At 53.8% G+C, this 15,440-nt stretch overlaps 1 protein-coding gene across 1 annotated transcript in view; it reads right to left on the bottom strand.

The window, feature by feature from the left end:
• The window catches only part of SAMD11 (sterile alpha motif domain containing 11), a 195,256-nt gene that overhangs the window by 53,210 nt on the left and 126,606 nt on the right, over positions 1-15,440 (bottom strand). The window contains exons 5-6 of the mRNA XM_019511552.1: positions 8,819-8,929; positions 6,651-6,743 (exon numbers count right to left, since the gene is read on the bottom strand). Coding sequence (XP_019367097.1) covers positions 6,651-6,743; positions 8,819-8,929 — 204 coding nt within the window. The remainder of the gene's footprint in view (positions 1-6,650; positions 6,744-8,818; positions 8,930-15,440) is intronic.

The following is a 15,440-nucleotide window of genomic DNA, read 5'->3' as shown; positions in this document are numbered from 1 at the left end:
TAACGCAAATTTGAACAGAGATGCATCTCCCAGACCCTCGCTGCTTGGGATATTTGCAAGAGACAGCAGCTTTTATCGCATATTCTGGCCACTGAAACCCTGACCCCAAGCCCCAGGAGGACCGGCGTTGGCACAGGACAGACGAAACCGAGTGAACAGGTATCTCACAAACTGAAACCCGAGTCAGGTGACAGCTGGGTAACCAGCGGATGATTCTCACACACCGAAATTCCTTTCAGCTTCTGTGTCTCTTTCAGCACAGATAGAAGAGAAAACCCTACAAACTATCCGGCTGTCCCGATGACTCCAGCAGGTCAAGTGAGGTGAGCGAACACGCGGGACAGCTCTGCTTTTCCCACCGAATCCGCAGTGGGTGCACGGATGTCAAAGGCAACGTTAGGCTCAATGACTCTAACAGATGTGCTGCTAATACCCTTGTCTCTCTGCTCACCGAGTCGTGCAGGGCTGGGACCCTTGAAATACAGCCCTGCCTGCTCCCCAGGTGACGGGGACCCCAGTGGAGCAACCAGAGAGCTACGACCACGGCAGCTTGCTGTTTACTGTAAGCAGAACTCAGAGTAATTACCACTCTCTTGCCTTGGCAGTGGCTGCTCGAACACTATTTTATCTTGGATCATCCCCGCAGGCGAAACCTTTTCATCCCTCACAGAGGAACTCCCAATAACAGTTTTAACGGGCAGAGGGAAGGGAGGCCTCCTGCCATGCCCTGGCTTTGCTCGAAAGCCAGCGCGTTAACCAAATTACAGAGCAAACTATTAATGGAAGCCTTTCGTGCACGTCCTGAATTCTCTCTCCTTCAGCTGTTAGCCTGTCTCCATCGTCTGAGCCCTTCGGGCCTCCAGGCAGCGAGGCCTCTCTCTGGGCACTTTCCCAGATGCAAGAGGGCAGTTCTGGAAAGGCCAAGGGACAAGAGGGGGGTATACACCGCTTGTTTTACACTAGTACCAGCCGGGAATGCCAGGACTCAGAATTGCAGCTCCATTACAAACGTGTAGGCAGGTGACACTCAAAGAGCAAACGCTGCATTTATAGCACTCAGGTAACAGAAGACCCTGCCGGGTTATCTTCAGGGGAATGAATGGGGCACAGGGCCTGTGGAGAGCTAGTTTCCTCCAGAACCGAGAGGGGATTCACACGAGTCAGAGCTGCACAAAACCCCACCGAGAAAACAAAGCCAAGAGACCTGTTGCATCCTGGACTTGCAAGCCCCACTCTGCTCCCCGAGGCCCCTGTAAGGCCCAGAGGGTGGGCAACCTGGGCCCGGGCTGCCTGCATGCAGCTGAGTTTCTCACCTGTCCCAGCACTCTGCGGTTTGCAGCCTCAGCAGCGGCTGCCAAACTCCACCCCAGTGACGCGTTTCTGTATCTCGAGGCCTGTGGACTTCCTGTGAGATTCACAGGTTCACGGTGCAAGCCGAGCTGCACCACATGGACTGCTGGACCCCGGCCCTCATCTCCAACCGAGGGCACCGGCTTCAAACCCCGACTCGAAAAGTGGGGTGGGAGGGGAAGGATAATTAAGAGGCAACCCCACGAGGCAGGATTGCGTCGCACTGCAGGTGGCCTGCGCTTGCAGGAAGGAGAGGAAGGATTTGGAAATTCCCCTCTGAATCACACCTCCCAGCTCGCCCACACCCGCAGCGCCCTCCTCACCTCCCCTCCCCACTGCTCAGCCATGCGCCAGCTGTCTCCTCTCCCCTCTGACGCTCCCAGCAGCAAAACGGCAGGTCCTGAGTTAGGAAAATCTTTAGGGTTTTGTCACAGCCTTGTCATTAGGAAATGAGGTGGTGTCATTGCAGGGAGAGGATAATGCCATGTAATTACCACAGACGCTCTCTGATCAGCCTCCGAGCAGATCTCAGGGGCGAGGTGGGGATGGGGGAGTTGCGAAGGAAGGCGCAGCCTTCTCTGCTGCTCTGCTGCACGAGTCCCCTGCTCCGCCCCAGACAAGAGCGCCTGGTGTGTGGGTGTGCGCGTGTGTATGTGTGTATGCAAGCACACGCACGATGCACGCACGTACTCATGCTCAGTCTGTCCCTCTTGCTCACGGCGATAGCTCTAACCTTTGCTGCCTTCCTGAATGGCAGCTACAAGGGAGTCAGAGCCCCGGGGCTGAGAGGCACGCTGCTCGAAGCACGGCTCTGACCCAACATCATGCTATGGCTGGCGCCTCCCCAGGAGCAGACACTCATTCCAGCTTCCCGACTCAAGGACGGAAAAGAAAAGGCTTTTCTTGGAGGCTCATCCCCCCCACAAAGCTTGTCCGGACAGCGAGCAATCTCCAGCAGGGCTGGCAGGACCCCAGCCAACCTATTCCCTCCCCTCTTGCAGCCACTGCTGGAGAGATGCTTTGCAAGAGCTACCAGCTCCTGGCAAAGACACAGCCTGTTCACCCAGCTCCTCTAATCGCCCGCTGGGACACCCCGTCAGACTGCAAGGCTCTGCCTTCTGCTCCAGGCCAAAGATGCAAAGTGGTGTGGTTCGGTTTTGTTTGAAGCGAGTCACGGAGAGGAGCAGATGCGGTCGCCTCTGAGGCCCCACAGCCGGCACCCCCGGGGCCAGGGCACGGCCGTCCCCTACTGCGCACTTAGTCCAGCCTAGTTTGAAGTCTTCTGACGTGCTGAGGCTCGTACCAGAACTATTTTTTTCAGCGCTCGAATTTGGTGGAAATAAAATCTCACCGATTCTTTCTCTCTCTCTCTGCACTAATGCTGCTCTGGGCCTTGTCCCTGGGGGCCAGAGAAGCAGATCTGCTGCCGTGGGAGCGAGGGTTGTACTCCGGGAACTGTCTCTTGGGGAGAAAGCTGCCTCCGTGACCTGCCAGCGCAGCCCTCACTCCGAGCCTCTGATACGCTTGCATTTCCATACGAGACGCGAGAACGTTCTGCTCTGCTTGACAGCAGCGCCAGCGCGGCCCGGCTTCCACCCAGATACGGCTCGCTTTTGATCTCTAGCGTGCGCGCCGTGTGCGGTGGGGAGGGGGAAGGGAAGGTTACTGCGTCGCTGCTGGAAGGGCTTCCAGCCCTACAGGTGTTTTTTCACTCAGTCAGAGCGAGGGAGTGATTTACTCTGTTCTCCCGGCCTTGTCAGATGCAGCCGCCGCAGCTCCAGATATGCCACGGGCCCGGGGTCATCTCTCCTCTTCAAGCGCTGGGTTCAGAGACAATGCTGTCATGCCCGGACTGACAGCCGCGTCCCGGACTGGCGCGTGACATGACGGGATAAGGGTTTTAGACAGTGCCGTGGCAAAGAAGCAGCAAGCAAAGGCCGGAGAGAACGGCAGGGACCTCCAGGGTTTACAATGAAGGCGTTGTTCCCAGTTCCCACCCCGCTCCTACCACCTTTCGGCTCAGGCACCATGAGGCACCAAGCTGAGGTGGGAAGGGAAAACTGAAGCCAAGTTCTGCCTCCCTCCACGGTCCCGCTGCTCTTGGCCAGGCTGCTTTCCATGCTCCTGCACTGCTGGATGGGGAGGCTGCGGGGAAAGCCTTGGTCCCATTGCTAGACAGGGACACTGGGGGAAGGGGTTGCAGGAGCTGCTGCCATAAGGGTAAAGGATGGCCTGGTCTGGAGCACAATGTCAACCCAGTGCTTCATCACCCATCTTTCCTCTATGCGTGTGGAAAAGGAGTTTCCCCAGACCATGCCCACTATTAACTCCTTATCCCTGTGTTTTCAGTGAGTTCTGGGCTTTAGCACAGCTCCACCGGACAACAGGGTTATACACCATGGGCAGTAGCAGGGGCTCCCAAATGGTGACCCAGTGACCCTCAGTGGCTCACAAGACACTCACTGATGAGTGATCACGTAGTATTGATCTTGGTTTTTATTCCCAGCTACTCCATCACATTAAAGACAGCTGGACATATACCGAACCCTCCCCTCATATTGCCTTTCCACATCAGGAACTGATCCGACAGCCCCAGGGAACATGCATGGGGTAGAAAGGGTCCACAAGAAATTTTCCCCACTGAGACCTATGCTTTTTCAACAAAGTTACAGACATGAGGATCCCTGCACTAGCTCCTCCGAGGTACTCAGCACCACAGAATACTGTAAGCACTTTGGGGCCGGGATCACCTGTCTGGCCTGCTTGTATAGCACTTAGCACGTAGAGACGGAGGTCAGGACTCAGGTCTCTCTGTGCTACCATGGCGCATGAAAATATCATCACTGAGGTCAGATCTCAGCAAGATCCAAAGAGCAAAGCATTTCTGTGGACAATGAGCACATCTGAATTGCATTAGGGGGAATGAAAAGCTATAGGAGGAGACAGACCTCCCATCAGTGAAGCAGAGGTTGGGGATCAATGTCCCCTGGGTAGGGCCTGGCTATTACTGGGTTTTTAAGGCTTCTGGGAAGCAGCCGGTACTAGTAATCACCAAAGAAAAAACACAGGAGTATACGGAGCCCTGATCTGATCTACTCCAATGACTCGGATGTTGTGCCTGCCCCCCATTAGTACAATTTAAGAGCACAGATTGCCAGGCCAGAGGGGGAAAGTGCCCCAAAGACCTGATGCACCGCTCGGCCCTGATTCTGCTTATCTAGGGAACCAAGCTGCTCAGTTGCAACTAGCACCATCCTGACCCCAGTAGGGAAAGGCCCTTAAATAGTGACATAGGGAGGAGAGGAACCCATAAATAGCCTCACAGATTACACAACAGAAAGAGAGAGAGCACGGGCACAGACTGCCTTACAGGCCAGGGAGGCTTTCTGAGAAAGGAAAGTGTGGGAGTAGACAATGAAAGTGTGGCGGAGCTGCCTCGGCTCAGTGTTTCTGGGGAACCCCTGGTTGAATGATTCAGGGAGAAACCCCAACCTAATGAGTCAGGCTCAGGAAGCAGGATTTAGACTGGGGCAGCCTCGTGAGTGGGTGGGAATGGGCTGCAAAAGCCCAGGGTTGCTTCTGATCTGAGTCTCATTTCACCAAAGTTAGGAGGGGAGACGGTTCTCACCCATCTCTTGGAGATGTGAGCATCCCCCCCAATCAGGGCAAACGCACCAGTCTGCAGAACCAGGTCCTTCACTGGGCTGGTGAGTGGAAGTCAGAGATCTGAAAGCAACAGGCTGGCCTCCGATTGCCAACTAGTTTAGCTGCTTCTCAGCAAGACCTCACAGACTGCTAACACCTTGATTCGTTTTCAAAGCATGCAATGGCTAAGGACTGCCCAGGACACGGACTTGGCGAAGGGGGCTGGTGGGTAGCGTGTGCACTGACTGCTGTCAGGGAGCCCACTACAGACTGGTGTTTCATGGATGAATGCGGAAACCCAACGTCTATTGCAGCACCCAAAGAGGCATTCCTACCAGGCCTACAGATGCACATCTGATGATAACACTAGGAGGAAGACAGGAAGCAGACACATGAATAAGCAACAGAAAGCAGTTCAGGGCAGCTGTATGGTGCCAGGTAGCCATAGCACCCAGCAGGAATTGCTGCTGGAATATGCATATGCTTCTAGGCTGGGATATAGAGATAAGAGGCAAGAAAGGGCCACATAAAGGGAAATTACTTAGAACAAGTGTACGTTACTAGGTACTGTGAGCAGCTATCAGATACCATTAGCACCCATTATACAAGATATTGTTAGCATCCAACATCCTTCTGGAATACTAATGCTCTTCTGATTGTCATTTTGGGGCTGGAAGTCAGGAAGGAGGGGGGCAGCTAAAATAATATGATTTCAAATCAGCGGGCAGTGCAAGCACCACTGTGAGGCACTGCACCAACTACTCTTATAGGAAACGGCAAATGTTCCAGGATAAACTACTGCGTACAGGAGTCTCCATCGAGCCGCTCTGCTTTGGTCGTGGGAGCGTACCGCTTTAAGAATCTCAGCTGCTGGACTCCAAAGGCTGTGAAACTAGACCTGGCTCCCAGGCAGCTTGTCTGCTGCTGCTTTTTTTTTTTTAATAGCCAGAAGAGCGCAGGTTAAGCAATAATGATCGAGGTGGGCATTACTGACAGCTAATTAGTTTGAACTTAACAACAAAGCCTCTAACTGAACGGCCTGCAAAACCTCATTTAAGCAAACTCGAGACGAACTCATTAACTGCAGGCTCCATTACCCACTCCACTCCGCCGGCCGTAAAGAAAGTTTTAAAATTACGTTTATGGGAGCGAGACATAAAAACAAATCAAGGGATTAAAAAAAAAAAAATCCCTAAAAAGGAGAGACCTTCTTTAGATTCTCCTCTCTGTATGAACAGCCTCAGACATGCAGCAGGAACCACCAGACAAGGCTTATTATTCTCACTATTAGGCAATTTTTTTAATTAAAAAAAGGAGCAGATGCCAACATAATAATCATGTCCATGTTTTGTCTTAAATACCCAAACCAAGACGCTCCGCCTGGAATGGAAACTCCCCAAAAATCCGCCCCAAGAGCCGCCGGCTTGGTTTTTAGACTGTGCAATAATTATTCTAATTAAGGAGGTAATTCCCCCCCTCCCACACACACTCGCATACATGCTCTGACCTTCCGTGCACTGCGATAAAGAGAGCATTGGTCCCCTGCCTCAGCCCCGCACTCTCAGCATCTTGCCTCCCTCATTAATTTCAATTAAGTTCCGTTGTTAAGAAAGGGGAAAAAAGGGAAGTGTAGGGGGAAGAAAAGCAGCACTTACCCTTCGGGGACTCGCTTCGGGCTTTCTTGCTTTCTAAAGGACACTCACTGCTGCTGTTGGGAGAACATACTCTTCTCTTGCCTAAAATCTCATCTAGAAGAGAGAGAGACATGAGAAACCTGAGTGTTAGATAATGCTTCACTTCGTTCCCTTCCACACAATCAATGCAAGACTTTTGCATTTTGCTTCCCACACACACACACACACACACACGCACACACATACGCACACCCCCGAGTCAGGTTACGGGTGGAAGGGGGGGAAGGACTGGGAAAAACAGAGGGGAAAAAAAAAAAGAAAGTAAGAAAAATCCTCATCTGGAGAGCCCAGATCTGCTTCTCTAGTCATGCAGTCCGAAGGGATGTAATGACTGTTCACACAGTGATCAATGCAATGATTTCTAGCTGTAAATTCTGAATCTAGTTTATTTCCTTACTGAGTTTCATCGTTTGTTCTGCTGCCTTTTCTCCCCCTTGTGTTTCCACTCCTTTCATGCCCTGATGCAGAGCAACTGCGGGGGAGAAGAGGGGAGAAAACACCCCCCCCCACCCGACTCTGAATCTTCCTACCACAGTCTGTCTCTCTTTCTTTCTCTCTCTCTCTCCCTCTCTCTCTCCTGTTAAAAACCTCAAGGTCCTTAGCAATCTTCTCCCTCTAGATTGTACGGAAATGCTCAAGCCTTTTGCATTAGTGCAGCCTTACGAGCCAACACAAAATATCTAATATACAATTACAGCGTCCCCTGAACAGATTTAAAATCAATATCCTCCCATAATAATGCTGGGGAAACTGAAAGCATGATGCTGCATATGGGCAGGAAGGAAGAGACTGTTTGTCACTGCAAACATCAAATTCTCATCTATCAAGGGCTTGTTAAAGATGCAGCATCTTAAAAAAAAAAAAAAAAAAACCTTGAAAACAAGTACCATATTTGAGTGAGTATATGTTGCACCTGTCTACGAGTCAACCTGCATGAACAGCATCTTGTTTGCAATGGTTAAGAAATGTTACAATTCAAACCAATGCTGTTTTATCCCAACAAACAAATGATTCCCATTCTACACGACACTTTGAACCAAGCCGCTGTCCTTAACACTAACAGCCACTCTGTATTCCTTTGAGTTCAGCTAGCTAAATTCAGTTGCACTGACCTGGCGCTGTGCTGACCAAGAGACCCAGGGTAAAGAGCTGCAGCTGACACAGCTGGGAGCTGGGAACAGACAGTTAACATGTAGAGGGCAGAACCTGGCAGTGCCCTTTCCAAAAAGGCATTGGAAATGCCTTTGTCCAGTAAGTGATATTAGAACTGCAAAGTTGTAAGTGGCATTTCAAGGTTTCAGAGCACACGGTCTGCCTATGACCTTATCTCGCCATGACCCCCTCACCTGGGCTGTTACCACGGCTGGGCCTCGGAGAGGACTGCAAAGGTCTGCAGCCACCCACAAGTGAAAAGCAAGCGGAATGCAAAAGGAAAAAAAAAGGGAATGATTTGAAAAATAGACGGGCCAGGCTGGAGGCAGAGTCAAATCCTCAAAGCATTTCACATTCGGACAGGCTTGGGGAGGAAGGTGGGGGTAATCTGAACTTTGCAGAAGGAGAAATCAAGGCGGGACAAGTCAGTGTCCTACCTGAAGTCACTAAAGTGCCAGCCCCCCAGCCTGTGCTAAGGTCGCCTGTCCCTCCCCTGGGAGCTCCTCCTTCTCCAGGCTGGTTTTCCTGGAGAGGCTAGCCTGGCACTGCAAACCCAGGGAGTGGGGCTGAGACCATACGTCCTCCTCTGATCTGGGGTTTGCCGTTTCAGAAGGCCACAGTGCCGCTGCTCTGCTCGCTATGCCCAACCTGAGCAGGAAGGGTGGGTCACATCACTGCCTAATCCTGTGCATTTCAGGCAGAAAATATTCACCTGAGGAACTGGTGACACAGGCTTTGAGGTCCTGGTTGTTGGCAACAGCTGTAAGTGCCTGCAGTGCAATTCCAGGACTTTGCAACTCAGCCAAAGCACCTCGCCCTTTCTACCCTGGGTAGTCCACACACACAGCTCTGCCAACGCACCGCTGTTCTGACGTGCAGCGCGCCCTTAAAGTCCGCGACTCAGCTGGACTCCCCCTGCAAAAACCAACCATGCTGAAGACCCAGCCCCAGCCCCGACCCATGCGGGCTGGCGTCACCTGTTCTCCTCGACATGGGCCCCTCAGCGTGGGTGCACAAGTGTTGTGGCCGTTGGAACATACTTGTGTGTGCCAGCTCACGGTTAGGGTCATGCCACCACGTATTTTCACCTGTGAAACAATCAGGATTTGAGCCAAGCCCTCCAGAGACACCATGCTAGGGTATCACCCCCCCAGGAGGCCTGCATGCCCTGAGCTAGCATCTCACCCTTGCATCCGATCCTGAGGCTCTGGGAGACGCAAGCAACAGCTTTTTGTCGACAAGTCCCCGTTTTCCATTTGAAAATTCAAAGGATGGAAAAACACCTCGGGGAGGGAGAGGGAGGGAGATGACAAGATTCTCGTTACACCTCCAGCGTGGGAGTGCTTTCCATTATGCTAAGCTTGCACCGCTGGGTGATGTACCTGCTTTGCATGTGGTACGCTTCCTTTTTAATTTCAAGCAGTTCCTCATTGCAATGAATTAGACCCGGGAACCAAAGAGGGGGTTGTGGTGAAAGCACAGCCTCCCCACCCTTGTGCCTCCTGGCTCTACCACAGACCACTGGACTCAAGGCAAGTCACTTCCCCTCTCTGCTCCTCCATTGCCCTCCACTGCCATCATAGCCCCTTGCATTATGAAGGACAGCCCCTGTCACCAAGGGCTTACAGGCAAAACAGGATAAAGAGTGGGAAAAAGGCCTCACCACTGAAGGGAACAGAGGCAGAGAGATCAAGTGACCTGCCCAAGCTGATACATGAAGTCTGGGGCAAACCAGGGATCCAAATGAGGTTGCAGTCACACTTCTAACAAAGTGGTCTTTCTTCTTCGCTGTCGTAGCTGTGGGATGGAGTAATGCCGCCCACCCCACCGATGGAGGGACATGCCTTCCTTGGTTACCATTTGAGTCCACCAAGATGCTTGGCTGCTACAGAAGAGGCAAAGCCTTCATATTTTAATCCAGGAGACTGGTCCTCTCCCCTGCAGAGCCCTGCGGTGGATGCAGGGTTGATGTACCAGCTGCAGCTGGTGAACACGTGCCTTTTTACAGCGCCTGGCACCCCAGCCAGCCCTCCCAAAATGCCACTCATCACAATGGGTGGCCTTTCAAAATCTGCTCTTTGGACTTGCCCGTGAAGAAAAGAAGACAGGGGGGAGAAGGGAAAGAAAATTCACACTGTCTTTGATCGAGTTCCCTCCTGGCTTGGCGACAGCGACGGCAGCCGCAGCGGTGGCAAAATAAAGTGAGTTTTGTAGATGAGCTGGCAACGGCAGCTTCCGGGAGCCCTGCCATCCCTAACGAGACAGGTTCTGCACTGCAAGTGGGTCGCTAAGCACAAGGATGGGGGCCAGCGGCCGTGGCGCCGTCAGCCCGCAGCACCTGCAGAAGCCTGTGCGCTCCAGAAAACGAATGGCAGTCTCTCTCTTATTTTTTAAATCCCTTTTTCCGCCCCACCTTTTCAAGGAATTGCAGAAGAGGCCAAATCAGGGCAGCCTTTGATATTACAGTTGGAAATGAAAGGCATTATCAGTCGGACAGAAGCATTATGAAGCCAGGCCAAGGCAGTCACGGGAACAGAGAGTGCCAGGGCGGTCAGAACGCCCGAGAATGCTGATCACCTCCCCCCGTATGCTGCCGCCAGCCTGCCAAAAGGCCCAAGACTGCTTTAAACGAGATGCCGCACTGAACCACAAGGCCCAGACTGGAGCAGGGATGCTGAGATCCAAAAGTGCCACTTGGAAAAGCAGCTGAAAGCACCTTCCCCTGAGCATCTGCTCCCAGCAATCTCAGCGTGACCTTCTGCAGGAGCCAGGTGGAGGAGAAAGCTCAGCCACCGCATGCGACACTTCCAGGTCAGTGCACCGAGATGTCACCAGGTGCATCAGGCCGGGGAAATAGGTCAGCGGGAGAAGGATGATGCTTCTGCCTCTGCGGAGGAATGCCCCTGCCCTAACACACACAGCACAGGGAAAAAGGGACTTCAGAGCCCAAAGTTTTGTGGCAGGTCAGCTTGGCTCTGCCCAGGCCCAAACTGAAGAAATACTGTCTCCACAAACAGCGGTGGTGGTTGGACCTGGTTGTGAGGATGGACAGGGTACCCCCATCACCACTCCCCTGTGGGCCCAAACTATTTCCACCCACAATTCCCAGCATAGGTGAACCGACTGCCCACAGCACCTTGCAAAGGCCTGGTGCTCTGGATCCTGGACAGTGCACCCAAAACCCGTGGGGCCAGATCCAGCCCAGGGGCATGACAACAGCAAGCCACACTGACACCGGGCCTGCAGTTGCTAAACTCTGCAACGGAGACTGAACCTGAGGCATGTTGCTCCCAGCTGTAAGCCGCTGGCTCTGGTGCAACAGTTTCAGAGAGGAATGCTAGAAAGGAGGGTGGAGGGCTTATCATGTGTCTTTGCAGACGCGGGAATGTCTCCAACAGCCTTTTAACAGCAACAGCTATGAAGAGGAGTCTTTGCACTTGACAGTGACCTCAGGGTCATGGGGGGTCTCTCAAGGTGCCCTTGTCTCAGCTGGAATCCTGTCCCCCTGCAACACACCCCAAGCTTGCTTTTACCTTAAGCCCGTCAGCTGTAATAGCCTGACAGCCCAGCCAAGCCCTCTGCCAGATGGGTGGGTCCATGCTTTTTGGAGGGAGCACAGAGCAGGGACCAGTGTGGAGCATCTGTTGTGTCTCTCCGGTGCCAAACGTCCCCACGTGCAGAGGGCATGGTGCTTCTGAGCAGACCTGAATCTTGGGCACGCCAGGGGCTGGTCCCACATGCCCTGTCATGTCGACTGGTTTGCTGTGGAAGAAGCCACGCTCCAGCTGGGTTGGATGGGAGGTGACCAAGGCTCAGATGGAGCAAGATAAAGAGTCTTTCCCATCCCCCTGCTATTTTAACCAGGCGAAATGTCCTTTTGCTCTCCTCACTCCACCACCTCCTACTGAAGCCTGGGCTACAGCTGACACTTCCACTGGTCAGATCATAATGCCTCAGTGGCATCCTGACCTGCCTTTCCTGCATCCCTTCCCTTGCTCCTGGCAGGACCAGCCTGCTTCGGGACCCCCACTGCTCCATCCCTGCTGCTCAGCCTGTCCCTGCAGCCAGCGAGTCAGGCTGGCAGGGACCCCGAGAAGCTGGGTCCCTGGTGTGGCGGGGGAAGGGGGGGACAGGAGTAGGGTGGCAGGGGGGCCTTGTCCATTTACCCTGAATCTGAGTGGTAGCACCAGCTTGCACCGTCCCACTGGGCTGGGAGCTGCACACAACAAAGGCTGCAAGCAATAGCGCGGACTCTTGCTGCCTGGCCCCTGCCTGCCGGGGAACAAAGGGAAGGAGAAGCGAGGGGTCATGGGAATTTCAGGCCTGGATCTGACTAAAGACAGCAGGTGCAGTACAAAAAGAAACTTGTTCTTACCCTCTCTTGCCTGGGGGGGCAGAGGACCTGTGAGTGGCGGGGGGGAATGGAGCTCCAGAACAGGGCAGAGAACTGATAGGGCTCAGTGCACTGATCCATCCTTCTAACCCAAAGGGAGTAAAGACTAAGGAGGAGCCGTGCTGCAGCATGTAGAGCGGGGCACTGTCGTCCACAGCCCCCGGTGCCTTCTACAGGCAGAAATGGAGCCTGCAAAAAAGCCCAGTCCACTGCTGTAACCTTCAGGCACTCCCCTCCTGTGCCACCCTTGAGAACTGGCCGGTCGTTTATTTTACCAGCTGTCTGTGGCAATTGCTCATTGTGACCAGCAGCAAGACCCCATGACTGCAGGTGACACGGTCACCCTAGAGCTGTCCCCAAACCTGTCGATGACCAGGCAGTTTATGGGCAAAGGTGCATAGGCATCACCTGCCTACCTATCCCCTACAAAAGTCATTGTTACGGCACGGGGCTGAGCCATGACAAGGGGGTTAATATTCATTGTCTGCAAAATCCAGCTCGAGGAGGATCTGCTGGGCTTAAGAGAGAACCAGATTCCTTTTATACGCCGCACTGAGCTCTTCGGCTGTGAGCTTCTGAGTCTCCGCTCTCGTTTAAGGAAGATATAAGGAGTCTTGCTGCTGATGGAGGAGCCTGGACTCCTACGTTCCCTCTCAGCACCGGGAAGAAGTGTGAGCGAAAAGCGAGAGAAAGGTGGTAGTAGTCTGTCCTCCAGGTCCCTGGCCCTAGCTCTGGGGGAACAGGGTGAAGTCAGAGAAGGATCAAATAAAAAAAACAGGAATCCCCGATTCTGTCCTCGGCTCTGGGAAGGAGGATGTTACACCAGAGGACAGAGAGTTAGGACTGGACTCTATGCCTACCTCTGCCTGTGATTCATCGTGTCACCTAGGGACAGTATCTGTGCCTCTCTGGACAACTAGGCCTCAGCTTGCCTATCTGTGAAATGGGCAATGCGACATTCAATTTGCTGCTCTGAGCAGTGGTCAGTGCCTGCACTGGGAACCTCAGCTGCTCCTTGCTTTCCCTGGCTGTGCACCATCACTGGGAAGTCCCACCTTGTTACTGCATGTTTTTCCTCAGGGAGCCACTCCCTCTTTGATAGCGTGGGGCCTTTTCCAGCCTCTGATACATCCCTGCTATCGCTGCTCCCTAGCTCCCCCTTCTCTGGGCACCCATGGCATGCATGGTGCCCAACCACAATGGCTAGCCAGCAATGTGCCAACAGGCAGCAGCGCAGCACTGGGGCCCTGGCCCCGTCTCCCCCTGCCTGGGAAGGGACGCTTGCAAGGGGAGCACTGTGCAGGGGCACTGCAGTGTTGCTGGCAGCAGGAATGACGAGTGCCATGCCTGTGGCCTGTACCAGCGAGCCTGGCCAGACTGCTTCGCCTCTGTCTGCCCACGTCTCCCCGCTCCACTCTCAGAGGTGAGCACCAAAGGCAGCGGTTTCGGGCAGCGCTGCTGGCAGGGCTGCCCCCTTCGCACCATTTAGATGTCCGATTGCACTCATTCAGCCCCTGAAAAAAAACGGCGCGGCTCCAGCCCGTGACAGCTTTGACAGCCAGACTCCTTAATTCCTTTTTCTTATTCCCTTAATCTGTCATCTTTATCAGGCTGGGGAAGTGCCAGGCGGCATGCAGGAGCTCCGGCCCCGATCAATCTCCACATTACAGCTGACAGAATGGTGCTAATAACTTATTGATCTCATGTTTGCCAAGCCCCACTGGGGCTGAAAGGCTGCCATTGATTGGCTTGAGGGAAAAGAGCCTCTCAGCTGAGAGCAGAGCGGAAAGCCTTCAAATTGTCTTCTTCCCAAGGAGCTCAGAGCCAGAGGGAGGGTGAGGAAGGGAGGACAGGGAGAGAAACAGAGGACAGGAGAAAACTGGGGGGAGAGAGAGAAAAAGAAGGATGTGCGCAAGAGGAAGGAAGGAAGGAAGGACTTGTTTGTGGAGAGTTGTAAGAAAGGAGGAATGGAAGGATAGAAAAGGAAAGACAGGGAATGGGAGAGAGAGGAGGAGAGAAGTAAATGGAGGGAGATAAACTAAGGAACAAAAAGATGCTTTAGAGATGAAAACTTAAGCAGCAGATGGGCTCCCCTCTTGGTGTGGGCAGCAAAGGGTTAACTGAGAGATCTCTGCCTCCCTGGAGCAAAGCCCCCAACCCCATCTGCAGCTGCACATCCTTGCTGAGTCCTGCCCAGCTCCCCTGGCCGCAGTGAGTCCTGCATGACCCCAAGACCCAGCCCTCTGCGCTGGTGGCCTGGGGCTGGCGGACAGCGGGTCAGAGGGCTCTTGCAGCCAGTACAGGTAAAGAGAGCCCAGGAAACAACATCCACAGGCAACAGAGACAGCCCTAGGGTGCTCCTGCTCCCTGCAGCTCTCAGGCAGCCTGGGTGAGACCCCAGCAGGACTGCTCTGCTGGCAGGGGGGAGCTGGGCTGGGCTCTGATCCCCGCAGAAGCAGCCCTCCCCTCTAGTTTGCCAGGCTCAGGGCTATGACCGCAGAGCTGCTGCTCAAGTCCAGGTTCGTGCCAGGCTTCTCCAGCCACATCCGTCTGAAAGCCTGGGGCAGGTTTAAAACCTCATTCTCTGTGTCCTGGGGAGTAGCTTGTCATGTCTCTTGGCTCGCACACCCATGTACCCGCCTCCAGCCAGAGGGGCTTTGCTCCTCCTTGCACCAGAGCCCTTCACAAGCTGCTGAGACATACGGCACAGGCACAGCTGAGTGCATGGAAGAAAGCAAAGAGCAGCAGGTAACCCACGTCTTTTTGCCAGGGCAGCTTGTCACAGTGCGGGCGCTCCATTAACATACCATGGGGGGGAAAAGCAGCCTATGCACTAGAAGTAAGAGGACTCATTTTAGGCACAGTCTGGCCAAATTCAGGGCAGCCAGGCTTGATGATCTATATCAGGGGTGATCAGCCCCTGGCCCGCAAGCCAGATCCAGGCCTGTGGCCCACAGGCCTGTACATTAGATCAGGCAGACAGGGCAGATGTAGGGCCTGATCCCCACACACAGGGCCAGGCAGTGGTAGCACAAGGTACTGATTTCAGCATGCAAAGCTGAACAGAGATGGTGCAGGGCCCCAATCTTGGCACACAGGCCCAGACAGAGGCTGCAAGGAGCTAGCTGAGGCTGTGCACAGCCTGATCCAAGCATGCGGGCCTGAGCCAGCTCATGGACCACCCCACACCACTCATCTGGTCCACA

Source organism: Gavialis gangeticus, unplaced genomic scaffold (genome assembly GCF_001723915.1).
Source record: "Gavialis gangeticus isolate Ggan-Ray unplaced genomic scaffold, GavGan_comp1, whole genome shotgun sequence".
Classification (NCBI taxonomy): domain Eukaryota; kingdom Metazoa; phylum Chordata; order Crocodylia; family Gavialidae; genus Gavialis; species Gavialis gangeticus.
Note: the sequence above shows the minus strand (reverse complement) of the source record. Positions and strands in the feature narration are given on the sequence as shown.